This window comes from Heloderma suspectum, chromosome 3 (assembly GCF_057233095.1).
Source record: "Heloderma suspectum isolate Gila_16-S chromosome 3, 16-S_ref, whole genome shotgun sequence".
Classification (NCBI taxonomy): Eukaryota; Metazoa; Chordata; class Lepidosauria; order Squamata; family Helodermatidae; genus Heloderma; species Heloderma suspectum.
The window spans coordinates 271747580-271770132 of NC_139460.1; the positions used below are offsets into that span (position 1 = coordinate 271747580).

The window sequence follows — 22553 nt, forward strand, 5'->3', positions numbered from 1 at the left end:
TTGTCTATATGCAATAGGGGGGTTTAACTGTTATAGTGCTGTTCTAACTATAGGTGGCACTACACCCAAATGGAGGCAGTCAGCTATATGCTGCTGTTTTAGATTGTTCTTGGTAATAAAGTTGTAATTCTGCTAGGCATCCACTTTGAACTGGCTTCTCTGAAATAACCTGACAGTCTACTCTACCTGGCAGCAGTTCTCCTGAGGTCTCGGGCAGAGGGGGGTCTCTCCCATCAACTGCCATCTGATCTTTTTAACTGGATATGCAGAGATTGAACCTGGAGCCTTCTGCATGCAAACTGTGTTCTACCACTCGTCCGTGGTTCCTCCCCACAAATAAACCTCATTGTCTAATAAACATTCTTACAATCTACTAAATAACTATATCCTATATAGTTCTGGCCCAGCCTATCTTAAGGAGTGCCTCCAGCAACACCAGACACGCCGCTTCACAAGATCAGCCTCGGATGGCCTTCTCTCTGTCCCGTCAGCCAGGACAGCTACACTGGTGAGGACGACGGAGAGGGCCTTCTCTGTGGTGCCCCCCCCATGGAACTCCCTCCCTATGGAACTCTGCCATGCCCCCCCTTTAATTAGCTTCTGCCGTGCATTAAAAACGTGGTTGTTGTGGCAGGCATTTGGGGTGGGTTAGGGTGTTTTTAGAAATATGTTTTTAATTTAGAATTTTGTTTTAAATTGTTTCTATTATTGTACATCGCCCAGAGTGGCTGGGCGACCAGCCAGATGGGCAATCAATACATTTAATAAATAAATAAAAAATACTAACAGCAAACCCATTCTCTTGAGTGGATCCTTATGTAGCCAAAATTAAATGAGCCATGCAAAAGAGGAGGCATTGGCAGAATGGGGATTGCAAAAGTACGAATTTTTTTTTAGATGATAACCGATAGGGTGGGGTGGGGGAAACTCTAAAAAATGAGGATGGAACATGCTCAGTGGGCAGTGCTGTGGTGAAGGAGTTGGAAGACAGGATGTGGGGCAAAATAGAGTATTCTGGAAAAGGGGATGGATGGAACATTCCACATTTGAACATTTGGTTCTAGATCCTACTTATTTAATGCTACTGTCAAGATGAGGTATCTTTTTACGACTATTGGAAATGACATTTTTGGAATCTCAATAATTTTTTTTAAAAAATTGCTCTCTTCAGTGATAGCAAAAAAAATTTAAAAAAACGCTGGTGTCTTGTTATGGTTAATCCAAAAAGCTGGAGTCTTTTAGTGTCATTACAAAAAACCATATGAAAAAGGAAGTCTTAAATTCCCTAATGTAATCTATTACTATTATGCAATACATTTGGAGACAAATAGTAAATGGTAGGACAACATTAATAAAACCATGTTAAAGAATTGGCAACAATTCAACTGAGATAAGCACCTTGGGCATATACAAGATGCCATCATTTTAAAAAATCAATCCCTGTATTATAGCATTACTTGTTGTATGAGACATAAAAGAAAAATTAGTCTGACCGTATCACTGCTGACATCATTTACTTAAATTGATAAATTTAAAACTGATGTACCCACTGTTTATAGCTGCTTATTGGAAGTATGGGAAATCAGAAATGACAAGATGTTTTCTAATGACATTTCCTGGAAAGTCTGAGGCTGTAACTAGACGGTATATGGCATGATATGTTGTCACATTATGGCTCATGCTGATTTCTTTAAAGCACAGCGTAGGCACGATAGGCTCCCCTTCATCTATCCGTGCTTTTCCCTCCCAAAACTCCTTTTAACCATTTCTTTTCCTCCCAGCGAGGGTTGTTTCTGGTCTTGGAGCCACTTCAGGACAAAAATGGCGGAGAAGAAATAGTTTCAAGGGGAAATGTGCAGGGAGAGTGAAGGTTCAGCACCCCTGTCCCTCACACCTCAGGCCCCAGCCAGAAATGTTGTGGTGAGAGGGCTGAAGTGTACACAAGAATGTGTGCAAAGAACAGCCAGAACTCAAATACCAGAAGTGTAATATGTTTGAAGTTATTTAGTAGTATTAAATATAAATACAGTGACATGTTAATTTTATAAACACTTAAATGCATGTGCCTGGTGCTTGCCAGTGATACCGATGCTTTTTTACACAATTGGCCAAAACAAAGCAAGACAGGAGATTTACACGTTCTTAGCAGTCAATTCAGTATAATATTGGCTCTATGCTTTTCCTTCTATTTCCACAAATTAAAGGTCTAGAGCAGCACTCCCCAACCTGGAACCCTCCAGATGTGCTGGACTACAACTCGCAGTATCCCAAGCGAGCATTATTGCCTAGGAGCTGCTGGGACTTGTAGTCCAACACACCTGGAGGGAACCAGGTTAGGGAAGGCTGGTCTAGAAACTTAAGAGCTGTTATTGTGCACTACCTCACTCATGGTAGTTTGCAGGTGCTTTACATGACATTGTCATCTTCCAGGGCCTCTCTTGTGCTTTGCAACCATTATAACCGTGTTTTTTTCTGTAATGACGAAACTTTCGTAGTTTTGTGAATGGTGACATGAAACCTCAGTGGATTTGACAATTCTGCTATACCACAGTGCACAGGACCCTCCCATGGCTACAGCCTAGCCTCGCTGTAAATCACCCCAGCGATTTCCCTTTATGGGAAACCGGCACGTTGAGTCTAATACTTGGGTCGTTCCAGCATGATGTCTAGTTTTATCCTGGGGTTAGACAATGCATCATTTAAGATTTTGTAAAATAAGGATGAGGAATTTACAAAGAAAGTCTGTAATGAAACATAGAGCAACAAAGACATAAATGCAGAGAATATTTGCTGTACATCTTTTATTTTTCCATGGAAAATTAAACTATTTCCCCCCTTCAGTTCGAAGCAAAAAATAAATACTTCTCTTCTTCAAGGATCTTGCACACTCTTGCTGCTCTTGGCTGTATTTTGAATATATGTGGTCATTGCGACGGATGCCAAGAGAAGCTGTCATGCCAAAGTCTGTGATTTTCTCCTGTAAATGATGTTTCCTACCACGCCATACCCACTGGGTCATCTGATGGAGTTCTGCTCCTATCATTTGTGTACAGCAGGGGTGGAGAACTTGTGGCCTTCCAAATGCTGGACCACAGCTCCCATCATCCCTGCTCATTGGCCATGCTGGCTGGGGCTGATGGGTGTTGGAATACAACATCTAGAGGGTCACAGGTTCCCCAGCCCTGGTGTACAGATAAGAACAAAGCCCTGAAAATCAGGAGAGGTCTGAAGCCTTGAAGGTAAAATCCTTAGACAACTGGATTGCTAAAGCTACAAATACCCTTTGCTTTCCAAACAGTTCAGAGTGTATGAGCTAGTTGACGATACCGGGAAGAGAATCCAAGTCCTTTACTACTACTTCACTCTTAAAAGAAAGAAGGAAACCTCCATTTCCAGCTGCAGCTTCACAAGTTGTGAGATCACTTTCTCCATAGGCACAATCAGACGGACTTGACTGGTAAAGTCTTGTAAGGGTTTAGAATCCCTTTGGGGTCCAACATGGCCTTGAACTGCTGCATGAGAAGGACTGCCTCCTGTGGCTTACTGTAGTGGATATAATCCTTCTTCTTGAAGCCCAGGCCATGCTCTGCGCTGATGCTTCCATGATACTGAGAAGTCCACTCATACACATATGGTTCAATAGCTTCCAACAGAGAATAGCTATAGGACTCTGCTGTGATGTTCAGGTGCAGGTTTCCATCTCCTGCCAAAGCAAACAAGAGCTGGGAGTTGGTTTCAAAAGAAGAAAATGGGCAATGCATCCATTCACTGGTTGTGATGTGCAATGCTTCTCTGTATTTCCTCTATTCTTGAAAAGAGGTTTTATGTACTTTATGTAGGAGTGGGGGAGAAATCCTCCACAGACCCCAGTGAGGCCGGATTCAAAAGAGTCCGTGGAGGATCGGAAGACTTACCTCTGCCTCCTGGAGGAATCCTTGCTGGCTGGATCCTCCACACCGACCAGCTCCAGAGCTCCAGTGATACGGCTGCCATTGCCGTATTGCTGGCTGGGCTGATTGACTGCAGACGCAAATGGCGTCCACTACGCCATTTGCGGCTGTAAAGGTCTTAGTTTAAGCTAAATGCAGCCATTTATGGCTGCATTTAGCTTAAACTAAGACCTTTACAGCTGCAAATGGCGTAGTGGACGCCATTTGCGTCTGCAGTCAATCAGCCCAGCCAGCGATATGGCAATCGCAGCCGTATCGCTGGTGTTCTGGAGCCGGCCGGTGGCTCTGCAGAATCGCCGTGGAGTGGGTACGGCCGGCTAGGATTCCGGGGGGGGGGGGGGGGGGCACGGACAGATCGCCTACCCCCCCCCCGCGGACACCCCCCGAACCCAGAGGTAAGTGTTCTGCCCATCCCTAATTTTATGTACCTGAGGCAGGCAGGGGGAATGTGTGTCCCCCAGATGTTGTTGGACTGCATCATCCCTCAGCATTGGCTATGCTGGCTGGGTCTGACGGGAGTTGCAATGCAACAATATCTGGAGAGCTACATGTTCCCCACTCATGGTCTAAGGGATTTCTAGGCCACCCTTCAGGACAGCCTGCAGTAAAAATTATACAACAGTAATAGATTTTAAGAATCACAATGAAAACAAAACACAGAATAAATCAAAACAGACATAGAAATTCAGCAGAGCAGATACAACGAGCTCGCATTATGTGCAGGGATGCCCAGGTGAATAACAATGTCTTTGGCTATTGCTGAAATGACATCAGAACTAACATCAGGGCCAGGATCAAGGTAGGCAGGGTTGGGCATCTGCCGAGAGCACACACTGCAGCAGGGGTCCAATGTCAAGGGCCCCTGGACCTGCTCCTTCACTTCACCAATGCAACATGCCTGTTGAGCTGCTCCTTCTCTGGCCCAGGTGGTGAGAAGAAGGAGCAGTACATGCCACTGCCTGCTTGCTCACTGGCTCTCTCCTATCAAGCAAGCGAGTGGTAGCACTGATGAGAGGAGGAGGAGGAGGAGGAAGGGAAATAGCAGTTGGTGACAATGGTGGTGAGAAGGTAGACTTGCTGAGGGAGCGGGGGCACTGAAAGGGCCATGCCTCAAAAACCTGGAGCTGGCACTGGTTGATGTCGGATGAGTCACCCTGGGGCATTCCATAGGTGAGGTGCGATGGCCAAAAGACCCCTCTCCCCAGTGTGCACCCACTTAATTACAGCTGATGAGATCTGGAAGAGGACTCCAGATGACAATCACACTGTCTGGTGCAGGCTCATGTGGGAGCAGGCCTTTTCCCAATCCCCAGGGATCTCCCTTCCATTAGTTTAGCACAGGGATGGGCAACCTGTATCCCTCGGCCTAATTTTAAAAGCCCTCTATCAGAGCCAATGTGATCAATTATGCCAGTAGTTCTCCATCTGCACTGCCTGCCAGTCTGTTTCTGGGCCCAATTCAAAATGTTGCTTTAAACCTTTAAAGACCTAAATGGCTTGGGGTTAGACTACCTGAAGAAACGTCTCCTCCCATACTTACCCACCTGGACATTGCATCATTGGCTGAGACCCTCCCGCAGATGACCCTGCCAAAGAAGGTGAGGCAGGTGGCCATGAGAGAGAGGACTTTTCCAGTGGCGGCACCCTGCTTCATGTACATTATGGTCTCTCTGACACCAGGTGAATATCTTTTTTATTCTCCCAGACATTTTAAGAACTGTTTTTAGTCATCTAGTATTTTATTCTGCTGCTGGTTTTAATTTGGGTTTAAGTGCTGAGATGGTTTTATTCTTTGCTGCTGGTTTTTATCTTGGTTTTATTCTGGGCTGTTATTTTTTGGTTGCCCGCCCCTGGTTTAGAAAGAGAAATCAGTGGTCCAAAATTGTTTCAGTTTATTGGTTTGTGATTATGGGCACATGCTTCAATGAAGCAGCACGGTACAAATGAGAGTTTCCTTAATGTGCTACCGTTATAATGCACAAAAAGGTAGTTGTGCATTTTGCCTCCTCCATGTTGCTTTTGTACATTACACTGGAAACACAGTTAAAGGAAGCACAACTTGTCAGCTTTGCCTCCCCCTCCTTTCATGTATCATGGAAAGCCAGTCTTAGCTTCATCAGGCCTTGCTGCCTTGGCACATAAACAAGAGGCCATGCACAGAACACTTTAAAATGGCTCGTAGCAGCAGCTCTTCTAGGAGACAAACAACTGTGGAGGCCTGGGTTCAAATCCTCACTCAGCTCTGAAGCTTGATGGGTGGCCTTGGGCCAGTCACTATCTCTCAGCCTAGCCTACCTTATTGTAAAGATAAAATGGGTGGGCAGGGAAGGACCATGTATGCCACCCTGGGATACAAATGCAATTAATCAATTATGCTGATTAGCGGCAAAGCATTCTTCTTGTGTAAGGACCAAAGCATGGTAAGAACTAAAAGCGCCATATTTTTTTTTGCAGTCGATGATTAACTCCTCTACACTATGTGTTCTTTCATCATTCTCGAACTTCTGATGTCCTTAAAAGCCCCTTTCTTTTAGCATCACATACACCTAATTTTGTCCCTCTGCCCAATTCTCGTGCTGTATACCTGGGCTATTTTTCACCACGAGACGTCCGAGGCTCGAGGCACACAAACAAGAGGCCACTCAGAGAACACTTTTAAATGGCTCCTGGCGGCAGCTGTTCTAAGAGACAAGCAATTTGTGTGCTGTGGCTCACAGGTCTGATGCAATGCTTTCCTGCACACCGCCACAAACTGCCAAAGAAAAAGGCTGCAATAACATGGGGAAAAATAATTGTCTCTGCATAGCGAGTTGCTATGTGCGGCTTTCCCACGGACAGCAATTTGTAGCAGGCTCAAACAGTTCCTTAATAGGGTGTATTCAGTCTTGAAATAGCTCATCACGAACCCTGCCAAGGATTCCATTCTCGCTCTGTGCCCTAACTGAAGAGCCCCGTTTTCTTTTTATGCTCTGTGTGACAACTCCATTTACAGAATCATAGAATAGTAGGGTTGGAAGGGGCCTACAAGGCCATCGAGTCCAACCCCCTGCTCAATGCAGGAATCCAAGTCAGAGCATCCCTGACAAATGGCTGTCCAGCCTCGTCTTGAAGGCCTCCAGTGTGGGAGAGCCCACCACCTCCCCAGGTAATTGGTTCCATTGCCGTATTGCTCTGACACTCAGGAAGTTTTTCCTGATGTTCAGTCGGAATCTGGCTTCCTGTAACTTGAGCCCATTATTCCGTGTCCTGCACTCTGGGATGATCAAGAAGAGATCCTGGCCTTCTTCTCTGTGACAACCCTTCAAGTACTTGAAGAGCGCTATCATATCTCCCCTCAGTCTTCTCTTCTCAAGGCTAAACATGCCCAGTTCTTTCAGTCTCTCTTCATAGGGCTTTGTTTCCAGTCCCCTGATCATCTTTGTTGCCCTCCTTTGAACCCTCTCCAGCTTGTCTGCATCCTTCTTAAAGTGTGGTGCCCAGAACTGGACACAGTACTCCAGATGAGGCCTAACCAGTGCTGAGTAGAGGGGAACTAGTACTTCCCGGGATCTGGAAGCGATGCTTCTATGAATGCAGCCCAAAATAGCATTTGCCTTTTTTGCAGCCACATCACATTGTTGGCTCATATTCAGCTTGTGATCGACGACAATTCCAAGATCCTTCTCGCTCGTAGTGTGGTTGAGCCACGTATCCCCCAATTTGGCTAAGCTGAAATGGCACATAGTGATGTAGCCATTTGTGGGTCTGTTATCTCGAGATAGCTCTAGCCTTCATCGCCAGAACAAGACTCAATTCACTGAGATTGAATTATCTCAGCTGCATTCTAATGGGAACTTCCCCACCTCCCTTACAGGGTTCAGGAAGCTGCGATAGTCAACCAGTGATTGGCTCCTCAGAAACTTCTTTTGAGTTGTCAGGGGTCAGAGCATAAAAGGGGGAGACCTAGAACTGCCCATTTGTCTTCATCATCATGCTTTAACTGGCTTCTGGGCTTGAGAGCTTCTGGAACCTGGATTGGGCCCTGTCCTATTAGAAGACTTGTACTTTGGTAACATATACGATAGGTTTAGGTACTGCTTTGTTATTTTTTCCTGAAGCATTGTTCCAAAGGTTTTCTCTGATTCTTGTATACCCTTTTATCCCTTTCCCTTTTCCCTATGTAAATAAACTTAATCTCTGCCTCTAGAGCTGAGTGTGCTTTCTTCCAGGTAGATCTCAGTACAAATTCCAGAGCTTTGTGGTTGGTTATTTGCTCCTGCGTAAAGTGTCAGGCTTGGGGCTTGAAATAGAGGGTCCTGGCTTGTGCCCTTATTTCTGAACCATGTGTGTCCTGAAAGGTCTGAGAGCCCCTTGGCGCAGGCTGAGGTGGACATAAGGGGTGGTAGCAGTCTACCTGGGTAAGTGTTTGTCCTTACCTACACTGCAGGGAGTTTAGGTAACACCCTCTGTCCCTTCACTAACCCCGTTTCAGCCTCATTCTCAGTTAATCAACTCCAGTTGAATTTTATGCATTTGGATAATTCCATGCATCATGCTTTAGCTCAGAGGCCTTCCCCAGCCAGGGGCCCTCCAGATGTGTTGGACTACAACTCCCAGCACCCCTGCCAGCATGGCTGGTAGGGGATGCTGGGAGTTGTAGTCCAACACATCCGGAGGGGCCCCAGTTGGGGAAGACTGCTTTAGCAGCTCTAGGGAATTCCATGGGAACTACTGAACAACATCAATGGACAGGACGAGCAAGAATAAAATACTTTGATGTTTATACAGTGTTTTCTGACTGTTCAAAGTGCTTCACATACGTTGCCTCACCAATCCTTACAACAACTCTGTAAAGTAGGCCAGTATTATTATACTCCTATTACATATGCCCCCTGCCCTCCAATGTGGATTGAGGTTGAGAGGCAGAGGCTGACCTGAAGCTATCTAGCAGTTCAAAGCTGAGATGAGATTTCAGCCAAGGACATCCTGGTTCACAGCTCAGTCAGACACTTTGCTACAATAACTCTCAATCCAAAGGAAGACTATTTGTTTTTAAGCATGCTTCAGCTTACCTAGATGGCCATAGCCCACCACAGTCTTGGCACTCTTGCCCAGCCGTGCCCGCATGTCAGTCACAAGATCATAGAGTCTTTCCACAGCAAGCGAAATGTCATACTTGTAAACGAAACCATCACACGTCAGGGCCTCTGTGATCCGTTCCCGTAAAGCCCAGAGTGCCTGCAATTGACGAAAGCAGTGTTTTGGATGGAAACAAAATGCTTCCATTTTCCTTCCACATGGATGGTTATACAAAAGTCACCTGCTATTTGAATCCACTGGATATGCCTTCTCTGCTACTTGGGCAGTGAACTTACTCTAAATTCAGTGGGTTACCAAAATTAATTCAGTGCAGGCTCAAATTATTTTCCATTGCAATGAGTGCTCCTAATGCAGCTTAAGGGCGCAATCCTATGCATGTTAAGATAGAAAAATGTCCTACAACTCCCAGCATCCCTCCAGCAGCTATGCTGGCTGGCTGGGGCATGCTGGGAATAGTAGGTCTTTTTTTCTGTCTAAACATGCATAGGATTGCACCTTAAGTTTTTCTTTGCAGCATTCCTGCTACTCTAGCCCCATACTAGTCACAAACTGCTTAAGCCAAATCTTAACATGCAACAATTTCTGTCTTTTAAAATACAGAATCCTTACCCTGCTTTACTACTGCAGTAGACAGAGAAAACAGACAAAATTGCATCGTATTTAGTCATATTTAAATGCTATGTTTCTGCCAATAAACAACCAAACTTGTAACCAATGAATTAGGCCAACTTTCCCCAGCAGTGTCCTCCAGATGTTTTGTACTACAACTCCCATCATCCCTGACCATTGATCATGCTGGTTGGGCTGATTGGAGTTGTGGTTCAAAACATCTGGAGAGCATCACAGGCTGCAATAGGCTATTCAGCAAAGCTAATAGTATACTAACATCATGTATGTTGTAGTAGTTCTACCATCTGACATACCAGACAAAAAATGACTCTGTGCAATAGAAATCTTTCTTCCAAATACATGTGGATTTATACATTGCTGCGGCGGAGATCCAAAGGGCTGTGCACATGCTGGCCTTATATCCACACCTAATTATTCTCCCCTCAACTACCTTTTTAAAAAAGGCATGATTTCTGGCATGATTCCAGAAATCTCAAACAGCTCATTGACCTCCTGTGAGTTCAAAGAACAACAGCCATGACATGCTACAGCTTTTCAAAGGGAACAAACTGCTGAAGCGCATGTTTCCTCCCCTTCGAACAGCTCTTGAGCTTCATCATCAAACTGCTTTTTGAATTTGGAATACTCAGTAAGAACATTTCCATGCTGCTTTATTGAAGTTAAACTACATTGTCATTAAATATTTCTAATTAACAATCTAAGATTGTCTAATAATATGTGAAAGGAGGCAACAGTAGTAATACTAGTAATAATAAAAAGATGATGAATGGAAATATTGCAAAACAGACCTAAACAACAGCTACAGCATTTCTTCTGAATTGTCAGGTAATTTGGGATCACTGTTCTATGCCACATGAGGAAGTAGTTGCACCTCCAATCAGTACACAGTTCAGATTCAAATCAGAGTCCTAAGCCAAGCAAATTTGAGGAAAAGGGGAAATTACCTTAATTTTTTTATCTTCTGAGGCCAGAGTTCCCTCTACCACCAAACCAGAGGCCATGACATGTTCCAGGAAATGGCTCAGTTTTTCCTCATCATGGGCAGAATTGGAGCCTGAGGTCTCAATTAGCACATAGAAAGGACTTTCTGGAATTGTAAAAGTAGAATCAGAAAGCAGACAGGTGCAATCAGCAGAAATGCACAAATATAAGCCTCAGTTGCTATAGCTAAAAATCAAACTATATTCACTGGAATGACTCCAACTACAACAGGCAGAAGTTGGAAAAGTGCCCTTACCATCTAAAGAACCCACCCTTATAAGGCCACGTCCAGAGTCCAAAATTACCACATTGCACCACTGTCAGTGATATCTCAGTTTTAAGACTACAAATCCCTTTCTATGGTCCTCAAGTATTTCATAGTAATTTAGACTATAAATGAGTGAAAATGGCAGAGAACTTACCATTTCATATTGTATAAAAATTCATATTTCAGAATACTTGTAAACATGTGTAAAATGTTGAGTAAGTTTTTAAAGAAATACCAATATCTTGATTCAAAGCAATATGTGTGCAATATGGGAAATATGTGTGCAAAGGTCCTGTGTATCCTTTAAGGTGCAATGCTATGCACATTTAGACAGGAAAAGGCCTACAACTCCAAGCATGCACCCTAAGACTACAAAACCCATGATGCAGTGTGACCATGAGCAGAAATGCATTCAAGGCCTAGATTACATTGGACAATCAAGTAGCAGCAAACTAAGAAAACATCTAAGGAACCAATAAATTTCAATTCAGCCATTAGATTTTTGATGGAAGCTTTGGCAAATAGAACTGGTGATGGAAACCCTTCTGTGGATTTTGTACGTGGAACAGCTTGGTACCTGCCACTGGGTTGGCTAGCTTGAGGTGTCTCTCAACCACCTGCATGCATTCATTATCCATGAACTCATAGGCAGACAGGATCTCTCCTAGCATACCCTTGCAGGTGGTGTAGGTTCTCAGGACATGAGAGAAACTTGGACAACCTTAACAGAAAAAACAAATACTATAAAGAAAATAAATAAGGAAGTAGAAAAAATAGAAAACTGCTGAATGAAGCAATGTAACAAGCTGTGACATCTTTTCTTTTAAACTCTTATTAAGGTATCTTCATCCAGTTTACAGACTTTGAGTTATCATCATAAATGTAACAGAAGAAGACAACATATGCCAGCTCACCCAAACTGGTACCCTCCATATGTGCTAGACTAGAATGCTCATCATTCCCAGTAAGTATGGCCACAGTCCACACTGGCTAGGGATGAAGGTTATTGCAGTCTAACACATCTGGAGCATGCTAGGTTGGGAAACAGTGACAGACACAAACACATTTCTAACAAACCATAACAAGGTGATCAAAATGATATCAAAAAATAGACCTCAGAGGTCCAATTGTATGTATTAAAGGAAGTTCATGAGACATGTCATTTATCCATATTTCAACAAGGTTGGTCTTTCCAAAATAATGGCACTTGTGTCCTGCTGGTGGGTTTCCCATAGGCAGCTGGTTGGCCACTATGTGAACATAGGAGGAGCCATATTCTATGAAGCCAACACTATGTTCTTATCAATGCTGAGGAGCCAGGTGCTTATCTTGTCTATTTTGAGTCACCAAAGTAATAAAAGGATGCCAAGTAGGAAAAAAGGACTCCTGTTTAACTAGGTCCTTCATCAAATGAATTCTGTGTGTGAGTTTTTCTATTAATGCCAAGGTCCACAGTCTTCCGGCTGTGTGCAAGTTAGCTTTACTTATAGCAGAACCATTGAAAATAATGGAACCTAACATTGGACACCACCCATTGAACAAAACTCTTTGATACCATTGTCCAATGGAGCACTATTGACTGGTCTTCCAAAACAATCAGATATTTCTGCAAAATGTCCTTATGACCATCAAAAAACTGCCACACCTATTAATGTCCAAAAGGTCTTCTATGAAGAAGACCACATGTGCAGCAGTGCTCAAAGCACCACTTGATCATATGTACAGGAAGGAAGTGGCAGGTTGTACTTGATGTGTCCTAGCTAATTACTGAGCTCTCCTTCCCACACATTCTTCAGGCAGGAGGATATGTCTGTTCCATTCCATGACAATGCTGTGATACGCCAGTATCAGCAGCTTTAAGAATGATACCCATCAACTACGTTACATTATTTGCAGTTCCTTTGCACACTGAATTATTGTTTTAATGAAGAGCCCAGAACGATTCCATACAAATGTAGTTTTCAAGGTGATAATGAAAAGTGATCTTCTAGTTGTGTGAAATGCTTTCTCTGCTCTCACCTCAACTTCTTTCTTAATAGAACCACTCACCACATTAAGTGGTAACACAAGCAAAAGTGAATCAAAACGGCCTTGGAGGACCATAACAGTTTTGCCTCGAGCACTGTTCATCCAAGATCATTCTTGCTGTATATCACTAGCAGTCACAAACACCATACCTAGAAAGAAAAGATGAGAATGGCTCTTACCAAGAAATGCCAGGTTCACAGCCTTGGGTTTCCGTGGGCAGAGGATGGACACAGCAGTAACGATCCCCAAGGTCCCCTCTGATCCAATGAAAAGCTGCTTCAAATCATAGCCGGTATTGTCCTTACGCAGAGATGCCAAACAGTTCAGAACGGAGCCACCAGCCAGCACCTGGAAGAGGACAAACGTAGGGCTAAGCTATATACATTAAATAAATGGCATGTAGCCTACCCTAACATTTAAAAAAAAAAACTCATGTTAGCCTCTGGGGCCCTGATCTGGATCAGAACTACTATATGCAGGTACCGAGGGTTACATTTTCCCACCCAGCTGCTTCCCCTGCTTAAATACACTGCCCCCTGTGCAAGAACTAAAGAAAACAAAAAAACCCCTCCATTAACGCCAATGGAGGTTTTTTTTCTTTCTTTAGGACAGAAGTGGGGAACTTGCATAAATAAATTTTGTACTAGAACAGTCTTTAATATTTGCTGATGTACATGCTCTTTTAAATTATTTGCCTGCTTCATGGAAATTAATGAATGGTCAGTGTAAATGGATTCTCCGTGCTCTTTTGACAGCTAAAAGACTGACTGGAAGGATAAAAACTGGAAGGAGAAACACTCACCTCCTATAATGCAATGGATTGAGGACCTTACAATATTTTCAACATCTGAACAGGTAGTATGCAAATACCACCTTCAAATGGATACTTATTTGGATATCTGGTCTGCTTTTGTTGAAGCCTATGTATAATTAGGGGCCGCGGTGGCTTAGTGGTTAAGACGCTGAACTGCAGACTGGAAGGTTGGCAGGTCAGCAGTTCGAGACCCGAGTGCTGCGTGACGGAGTGAGCTCCCGTCTTCAGTCCCAGCTTCTGCCAACCTAGCAGTTCGAAAGCAAGAAATTGCAAGTAGATAAATAGGTACCGCCTTGGCGGGAAAGGTAACAGCGTTCTGTGCACCTCGGTGTTCAGTCATGCCGGCCACATGACCACGGAAGCGTCTTCGGACAGCGCTGGCTCTTCGGCTTAGAAACGGGGATGAGCACCGCACCCTAGAGTCGGACACGACTGGTTGGGGACACCTTTACCTTTATGTATAATTACTAGGAAGTTGTATTTTCTCATATATATATATATATATACACACACACACACACACACACACATACGCACACATGCACATTTTATATGTATTCATTGCTATGATATATACAAATCCATGTGTGTATATTTTAAAAAGCCTCAAAAAACAAACAAAAAGTTAAACATAGGGAGCAGCTTTCAGAGTTTGATCTTACCACTTCTAGTCCCAGGACTGTCCCTCGGAGAGAGCCATATCGCAGAAGTCGCAAGCCCCCAGCATTTGTAGCTACATTCCCTCCAATGTGACAACTGCCTTTTGCTCCTAGGTCAAGAGGCATGATGAAATCCAGCTGCTCCAGATACTGGTTGAGGTTCTCTAAAATGCAGCCAGCCTGGCAAACCAGGATTCCTGAGACATAAGCATCAAGTCACAGTCTGACACTTGAATGCAAACTTCCTTTTCGATAGTGGAATGCTCCCCAGCTTCAGCTATGAGGCTCACTGGCTAACTTCTGGCCTGTCACTTATCAGTCACCCTAACATACCTTGTACAGTTGTCGAGAAGATGAAATGGGGGTGGGGGAGAGAACCATGTACGCGAAGGGTGTTGAACCGCAAGCACACGGGCTGAATCCAGCTTGCCTGAGGTCACAATCCAGATCTCCAGGGTTCCTCAGATGGCCACACCCCTCCCCTGGCCCTGCCTCCTTCTCTGAACCACCAATAGTTTGTTGGTTTTCTGGTGTTTTCCCCCATTCTAAAAGATTGAAATGACTCTCCTAAGGCTTACTTACTGGCAGTGAGAGCATTAAGCTACAAGATGATGGCATTTTTTGTATTTTGGCCCTGCCCCATTTTCCCTTTGGCCCTGCCCACTAGTGGCATGTGGCTCTCAAGAGCTTCTCTGAAACTGAATTTGGCCCTCGGGTAAAAAGAGGTTCAGTGACCCTGATGGACACCATCTTGAGCTCCTTGGAAGAAAGGTAGGATATAACAGAAATAAGTAAGAAGAAGAAATCAGTTTAGGATGTTGGGGTCTGTCCTTTCCCCTTCCTTCTCTCAGAGGAGGATCAGATGCTTGACCACAAAGTAATATTAAACGTTTATCTCCCTTAAAGCAGCCTCAGGAGGATATTCAAGAACCTGAGAGGTTTCCTTGTTTCCCATATTTATCCCTCAGTGGCACCATTGTTGAATTTGTTCCTCATTTACTGCCAGCAACATACCCAGAAGTAGAGATGCTCAGGGCCAACCCCTGACATTTTGCTGCCTGAGGCGAAGGACAAGATAGCCTTTTGCTGCCTGAGGTGAAGGACAAGATGGCCTTTTGCTGCTTGAGGTGAAGGACAAGATGGACAAGAAGGACCCATTCCTTGTGCAAAAGATGACTGAACTAGAAGCTGGATTTTACTTCAGCACTGGCAAGGGGACTGTGCTGCACTGCACCTGGTGGCTTAGGAGTGCAGGGCAAGTCACATGGCCCATACAGCTGTGTCCTCCAACATCTGGTTATTGCTCCCCACACCCAGGCATCTGCTGCCTGAGGCAGCTACCTCACTCTACCTACAGGTAGGGCTGGCCCTGCTGTATTGCTTTTTGCAATGCAGATGTTGTTTATGCCTTGTGCTTTGCATTAGGCAGTGTCCTACTAACACTACAGAACAAACAGCATTCTCCTCTCCCCCCCAACTTTGTTTTAGGCTTGCCTCCTACTGCTATGGGGGTGGGGGGAGAACAACTTTGCCAAGCTTTCTGGATCCATGAACCTTCCATGTTGTCCTCCCTGTAAGAACACTAATGAGGATGCTAAGCTTTAGAGCAGAGGTGGGCAGATGGTAGATCTCCAGATGCTTTGAACTTCAGCTCCCAGAAGCCACAGGGCCAATGGTCAGGAATGCTGGGAGTTGAAGTCCAAAACATCTGGAGATCTACTTTCTACTCATCCCTGCTTTAGAGGGTTACTACATGAGCCACTTTTTTCCTAGGAAAATATATTTACCAGAAATATGGTCGAAGCTGATGATCTGGTTCATAAGAGCTGTGGACAGAATGATCTCATCAAAGACAGGGACGCTGCCCCCAACGAGGCCCGTGTTACCCCCCTGAGGGTTCACAGCCAAGTTCTTCTCACTGCAGTACCTGAAAGGGAACACATTTTGCCCATGGGGATCTTGCTCCTAACAGCACATGCTATGCCTCTGAAAATGTTGTACTTGCAAAACTAAAAACGGTTTAAGATATAAAGGCCACCCTAAGTTCTAGATTGGATCAGGGTGAACTTGACAGCTTCTCCTGAATCTAGCCTATTAACTTACCCAGTGCGATTCCTGTTATTGCAGTCACAGTGATTGCTATGGTAGCAGTGATGGGGAAAAGTGCAGTCACAATCTCAAAAGTGGGTGCCAGCTCTCAGTTCAGCTGTCAGTGCTTTCAGTTCTCACTGTTTCCCCACATAGTTATGTACCTATATTTGTGCATGTGTGAATGGATCCTGAGATGCCATGCATCTCTTTAATGGGGGTACTAGTATACAGAATGGTCTGACTTGGGGTGCTTCCAGACAGAAAATTAAGATGTAATTAAAAAGATGGACGAAACAGTGGGGAAAACATAGAGTGGGGTTACCAGTGGAAGACATCATCAGCTGGACCCCTCGTAAAATTCAATTTTTGAGGCAGAGTAATTGCACAATAAAAAACCTTGTCTGGAAGCACCCTTGGACTGGAAGGTCACATACCTGCAGGCAGAATTTTGATGGCAGAGTTTCCTTTTAGCCCCCTCTAAGGGCTGCGCTTCAGTTTCAGATGTTTCTTTGTATAAGTGCACGACTAATACAAAAACTTCCTGGGGTCTTCTTAGTGCTTCTGAAGGCTTTTCCTTCCTGACTGATTCAGCTGAAAAGTACACAGGATTTCACTGTGTTCCTACATCTCATCCCCTAGGAGTTTTTCATAGGGCCCCCAGAAGGGAGAACTGAAAAATAACTCATATATTTCAGATTCACACTATGTCCACCACATTAGGAACCTTCTTCTATTTGAAACCCGTCGCACCTAACATCAATTAATTCTTCAGTATTAAAAACTCAAGGCCATGTTTACATAGACAGTTTTTCAGTTTAATTAATGCACTTTAAACCCTTAATGCTAAATGCTCTTTAGCTGTTGCTCACAGTGAGAGCAAAGTTAGGAACGAGAGTTGTTGTTCAGTCGTTCAGTCATGTCCGACTCTTTGTGATCCCATGGACCATAGCACGCCAGGCCTTACTGTCCTGCGCTCTCTCCCGGAGTGTGCTCAAGTCCATATTCATTGCATCAGTGATGCTATCTAGCCATCTCATCCTCTGCCGTCCCCTTCTCCTTTTGCCTTCAGTCTTTCCCAGCATCAGGGTCTTTTCCAGGGAGTTTTCTCTTCGCATTAGGTGGCCAAAATATTTGAGCTTCAGCTTCAGTATCTGTCCTTCCAATGAGCACTCAGGGTTGATTTCCTTTAGGATTGACTGATTTGACCTCCTTGCAGTCCAGGGGACTCGTAAGAGTCTTCTCCAGCACCACAGAGGAACGAGAGACAGACTCCTAACTCTTGCACTGTTTCTTCATGTGACTGTAACAAGCATTCGCGCTTTCTTCCCCTTCCCAGGTCCCTCTGACCACAGAGGAAAGAAGAACTCTGGGTTATCACTGGGAAAAACAGCACCATGTATTCCTATTCTTAAAATGTGTGTGAACAGTACAGAAGTAAAGCATTTTCTCCTGTATACCGAAGTCGCTAACACTGTTGAGTTTATGTAAACACAGTTTATCTTACCTGAGAATCTCAGAGACTTCCGCTGTTGTCCGTGGCTTCAGCAACACTTTACTGCAGCCTGTCATGTAAACAATATGTGAGAATATCTATTCAAAGCTCATATTGTGGCTGGCCCACACTTCCCTTTCCCCTCAAAACACCCATGCTGGACCTTGGAATTAGCTAGAAATAAGAAAGATAAGACATCATATGCAGCAGCAGAGGCTTCACACCTTGAATAGCTCCTTTAGAGTTCTGACTGAAATCTGGAGCAGATTCAATACCCCACTGACATCAGAGTCACCAGCTTCCACTGATATGCAGGTATAGAAATGTCGATTGCAGATTTATCACTGGGAGTGCAGTTTTGAAAAGAAGGCTTGCACTATGCAATTTACAGTGGTGCCCTGCGATAATGGTAGCTACTAGAGTGGGTATCATTAAGATAACCTACCTCTCACCGACTTCAGCCAGTCCACATTAAAGAATTTCAGTTCGTCTAAATCTGTGATCACCCTGTCAGGCATAAGTTGTTGAAAGAAAGACATGTCTGCATCAGAAACATGTGCAAAGGGCAATCTCTGCACCCCATATCGTTCACTGGTGAGCATCACTTCCTGAAGGTGAAGCTGGGTAGCATGCAGACTTCTCCTGATGCTCCATTGGGTGGATGGCAGTAGCGCTCGTCTCTTCAGTGGTTCTGTTACTTTCTTCTTAATCTTAGACTGGGGGGCCGCTCTGATCCACACACTCAAGGCTTTTCTCTGGCATCTGATCTGCCACCTTGGTAAGGTCCAAAGGAGTCCAAATGGGCAATGTCGGATAAGGCTGGAAACAGCCATGATTAACCTGAAGTCCAAAAGTAAGATAAACATCCAGTTTTGATTCTCTCCCCGCAAAAGGCACTCGACTACAGATTTTTCTTTTCAGTATTTTTTAAAAGCAGGAAAGCAGGAACAGGGAACCTCCAGCCTGTGGGCTGAATTAGGCCCACCAGGCTGCCCCATCTGGCCCACGGAGGCCTTGGGTGAGGCCCCACTGAGAAGGGGGAAGGGGCTGGAGAGTGACTGAGCAGCACCCTCAAGGAGTGTGCCTTGAAGCTATGGTTCAGTCAGTTTAACTTCTCCCTCACCTTCCACAATTAGGGAAGGGAAGGGGTAAGTGAAGCTGGCTTGGGACTCAGCCAGTGCCTCCAGGAGTGGCTCTGTGAGGTGCTGACTTTGTCCACTTTGCCTACGCCTTGTCATCCTGATTGGGAAAGTGAGCGGCAAATGAAGCTGGTGTGCAACTCAGCTGGTGCCTCATGAAGATTGCCTCGCCTCCCTGCCCCCTTCCTCCAGCATGAGCGGAACTCTGCAAAGTGCTACTCTGAATCCAGCAGTAGGCTTGGACCTGCCTTCCAGAACAACTCCACGATGCCACCTCTTACTTCATTAGAATCCCAGCCCCAAACCCACCTTTTCCATGACGTCTTTTGGCACAATCCTCTAGTTTCCATGCCTTAATTCCCTGTACCACAGGTTTCCAGACAAGGCTTTTATTGTGCAATGGCACTGCCTCATTCATGGAATTTGATGGGGGTCCAGATGACATCATCTTTCATTTGTAATCCTCTGTTGTCTTCCCATCAGTTCTTCTGACTTTTTTCTTACCATGGGATGCTTCCAGATGAAAGGCTCTTTGCACTAACAGTCAGAAGGCATTGCACAGCTACTCTGTCCTTTTTTCCTTAACAGATTTTCCACGGTAAGAAAAAGGACAGAAGAGTGGAAAAACACAGGAGGGTTATGAGTGGAAGATGATATCATTTGGATCCCCTGTAAAATCCCATGAACGAAGCAGGGCGATGGCATGATAAAAGCCTCATCCAGATGCACCCACAGAAGTCTGTTAAGGAGGGAAGGACAGAATAGCTGCACGATGTCATCTGAACCATCATCAGTCCATGGGTCAAAACAGACATTATTTTAAAACGGTGTCTAGCAATTACATTTTCCACCTTCATTTTTACTCTAGAGTAGGCACAGGGCCCCAATCTGGGTCTTAAAAGCCCCTACCCTTCACACTAGAGTCCCAATAAAAGCCTTGTCTGGAAACCTGTGGTACAGGGAATTAAGGCATGGAAACTAGAGGATTGTGCCAAAAGGCGTCATGGAAAAGGTGGGTTTGGGGCTGGGATTCTAATGCAGTAAGAGGTGGCATCGTGAAGTTGTTCCAGACTGGGCCCTCTGCACCTATTCTAGAGTAAACATGGGGGAGGGAAGTGTAGCTACTAGGCACAGATCTAGGCACAGACAAGTAATGCCTGTTTTGGCCCTATCACTTAATCTAAGCATATATAACTGATGCATTTCCCCCCATTTCACCCTGCCTCCCCTCCCCTTCCTCTTTTAATTTCCCTGTGTCAAACTTTTGATTGTAAGCGCCTAGGGGTGGGGACCTGCCTTCTTGTACTCTGTAAAACATCATGTACACTGATAGCACGATATAAATAACTAGGAAATGGACCTGGCTTCATGAATGAATTCTAAAAACAAAATAACCTCAAGGTGCACACCCCAGGGGCCCCTTAGTATGCATGTCAAGTTGCAGGTATCGAGGTTTCATGGTCTTGGCACTATGGTGCCAATGGATGGACAGATAGACATAAATAATCTTTTATTATTATAGAGAATTTAAGGTGCCACAAGGGACTTTGTTGATTTTATTGCAAGTTGCAACAAATTAACATGGCTACTCCTTTTGAAGTTATGTTAGACACGGCCTTGCCCAGCAATATCTCCGTAGAGGGGCACTGCGGGGAGGAGCTTCCAGTCTAGGCATTTTTGGGGTGCAACACTAAGCACTGAAGATGAGAGACCGGGAGTGGTGCAGCCAGGGCTGGACTTCAGGGCTGAAGTCCAGGGGCCGCAGACCAGCTGCCCCCACCCCAAATGACCACCCAGAGAGCAGCATGATGGGGACAGCAGCAAACAGGCCTGGCATCAAACCCTGGGCTGGCAAGGGCATGCTGGGGCCCACGGGGCTGACACTGCTCACCTCACCATACTTTGTGTGTTTTTTAAAAAAAAACATTTTATACTCAGGGGGCAGCCAACAGGGCTACAGATGCTAATTTTTTAAATTATTATTATTTTAAATACCTATTATCCTTTCCTGCAACGAAATGGTGCTTCTTCCAAAGGAAGGGTGTGATCCTATGCATGTAGGGCTTTTGTTGTAGGAGTTGCGGGACTTATTTTGTCTAAACCTGCATACGATTGCGCCCTAAACGTGTTTAGCAACAGAAGCAAAATCCGTTTTATTCCTGTAGTCATGAGGGTGCTATGATTTCAGTGAGTTTGCAATGCGAAACTGCACGTGCTCGAGTCTTTCTTTCTTCCTTCCTTCCTTTTTTTTTTTTAAACAGAGTTGGCAAATAGATTTTTTGTGGCCACCAACAGCCTCCCGCCGACCATTAAGTCCAAGGTCTAAAATGACCTCGCTGCACCACTAGTGTTAGCCCGAGAGATATGGGCGGAACTTGACTCTTTTTGCTTCTCTCTGGGGCGGGAGGGAAGATTAGGGCCAGAGGAGCGGGGAGCAATGCCAGGCAGCAGAGGCGATAGCGTCGCCCGTCAGCAGGGCTGGGAAGGAACGCGCGCAAACACGTCGCGGAGACGTCTCCGCCGCGCGCGCGCCCCGGGCCCGCAGTGGCCCTCCTGTGCGCACTCACCTTTGACGGGGGCCGACAAGATTTCCTGCGCTTCGCTCCTCCTCGGGCAGATCCAGGCGGTCCGCCGATAGCTCCTCCCCGTCTTTCCCGAACCAAGCAGCTGAGAGAGAGAAAGAGAGAGCGAGAGAGCGAGGCGGGCTGTGGGCGTAGCCAAGCGGCGCGGAAGGCTCGCCGCCTGGGCTAGGCTGCGCCCGGCGTCTTCGTGCGGAGAATGGGGAGAGGATCCCAGCCGGGCGCGTCAAATCCCGCGCTGGCGGCCTTTCCCACGGAGGTCGGGCTGCTCCTTCCGCCAGCCCTCAGGTGTAGTAGTTCCACCTTTCCAGAGTGTCCGCCTCGCGGATTAAAATAGTGGCGGCAATCTAGATAGACTCGCCCGGGCGCCTCCCGCAGACTACCGGTGCTGCCGACAGCTTTGACACAGCTGATCATCTGTTTGGGATGGAGGATGCACCTGAAAGCCAAGCCTACCTGCCCCACCCACCACCGGCTCCTGCCTACAGGAGGAGGGCGAATGGGATCTACCCCAACCTCGCCCTAAAAGGGTGATTAGCCCTGTCAGACGTAATGACAGCACCACAGACCACCGCCCAGCGACAGGAACTCTGCGCACAGGTGAGTACTGAACGCCTAGAACTGGACACCTTTTTGCTCATAAGGTTCTAGTGTAATGCATTTGCCCTAGCTCGATGGTGGTGACATACTAGATTTTCGCAGCTTGGTGCCAATGTTTGCCCCGGAGTAACAGAATTCCCTTAAAAGCAGAGGAACGAAGCTGTATTGTGGCTTTAGCATCAAACCAGCTTCTTTCTCCCCCCTCCCCGCCCCAATCCACTGCCTGCATTTTGCTTAACATCC

At 45.5% G+C, this 22553-nt stretch overlaps 1 protein-coding gene across 3 annotated transcripts; it reads right to left on the minus strand.

Moving 5' to 3' along the window:
• Positions 1-1987: 1987 nt before the first annotated feature.
• Positions 1988-21752, minus strand: D2HGDH (D-2-hydroxyglutarate dehydrogenase). Of its 3 annotated transcripts, none has more exons than XR_014789567.1 (11): positions 21699-21752; positions 18438-18832; positions 18005-18062; positions 16197-16336; positions 14413-14606; positions 13116-13284; positions 11486-11629; positions 10604-10746; positions 9002-9167; positions 3182-3703; positions 2768-3066 (listed from the first exon to the last, which is right to left on the minus strand). XR_014789567.1 is itself a non-coding variant. In XM_084846995.1 (10 exons), exons 2-10 carry the CDS (start codon positions 18823-18825, stop codon positions 3441-3443), a joined length of 1665 nt encoding a protein of 554 aa, XP_084703121.1. In that variant the 5' UTR covers positions 18826-18832; positions 21699-21752; the 3' UTR covers positions 1988-3440. The 3 variants fall into 3 exon arrangements, 1 of the variants encoding a protein (XP_084703121.1); XR_014789566.1 differs by having other exon boundaries at positions 2790-3074; positions 3192-3703; XM_084846995.1 differs by having other exon boundaries at positions 1988-3703.
• Between the last annotated feature and the right edge of the window lie 801 nt (positions 21753-22553).

Excerpts from the sequence above, each read along its gene's own strand:
- D2HGDH (XM_084846995.1), bottom strand. The coding sequence starts at position 18,825 with ATGGCTGTTTCCAGCCTTATCCGACATTGCCCATTTGGACTCCTTTGG. Across the intron at positions 10,747-11,485 it reads GCTAGCCAACCCAGTGGCAG|AAAGTCCTTTCTATGTGCTA; the intron begins GTACCAAGCTGT and ends TTACAATTCCAG. Across the intron at positions 3,704-9,001 it reads GGTGGGCTATGGCCATCTAG|GAGATGGAAACCTGCACCTG; the intron begins GTAAGCTGAAGC and ends TTGCTTTGGCAG.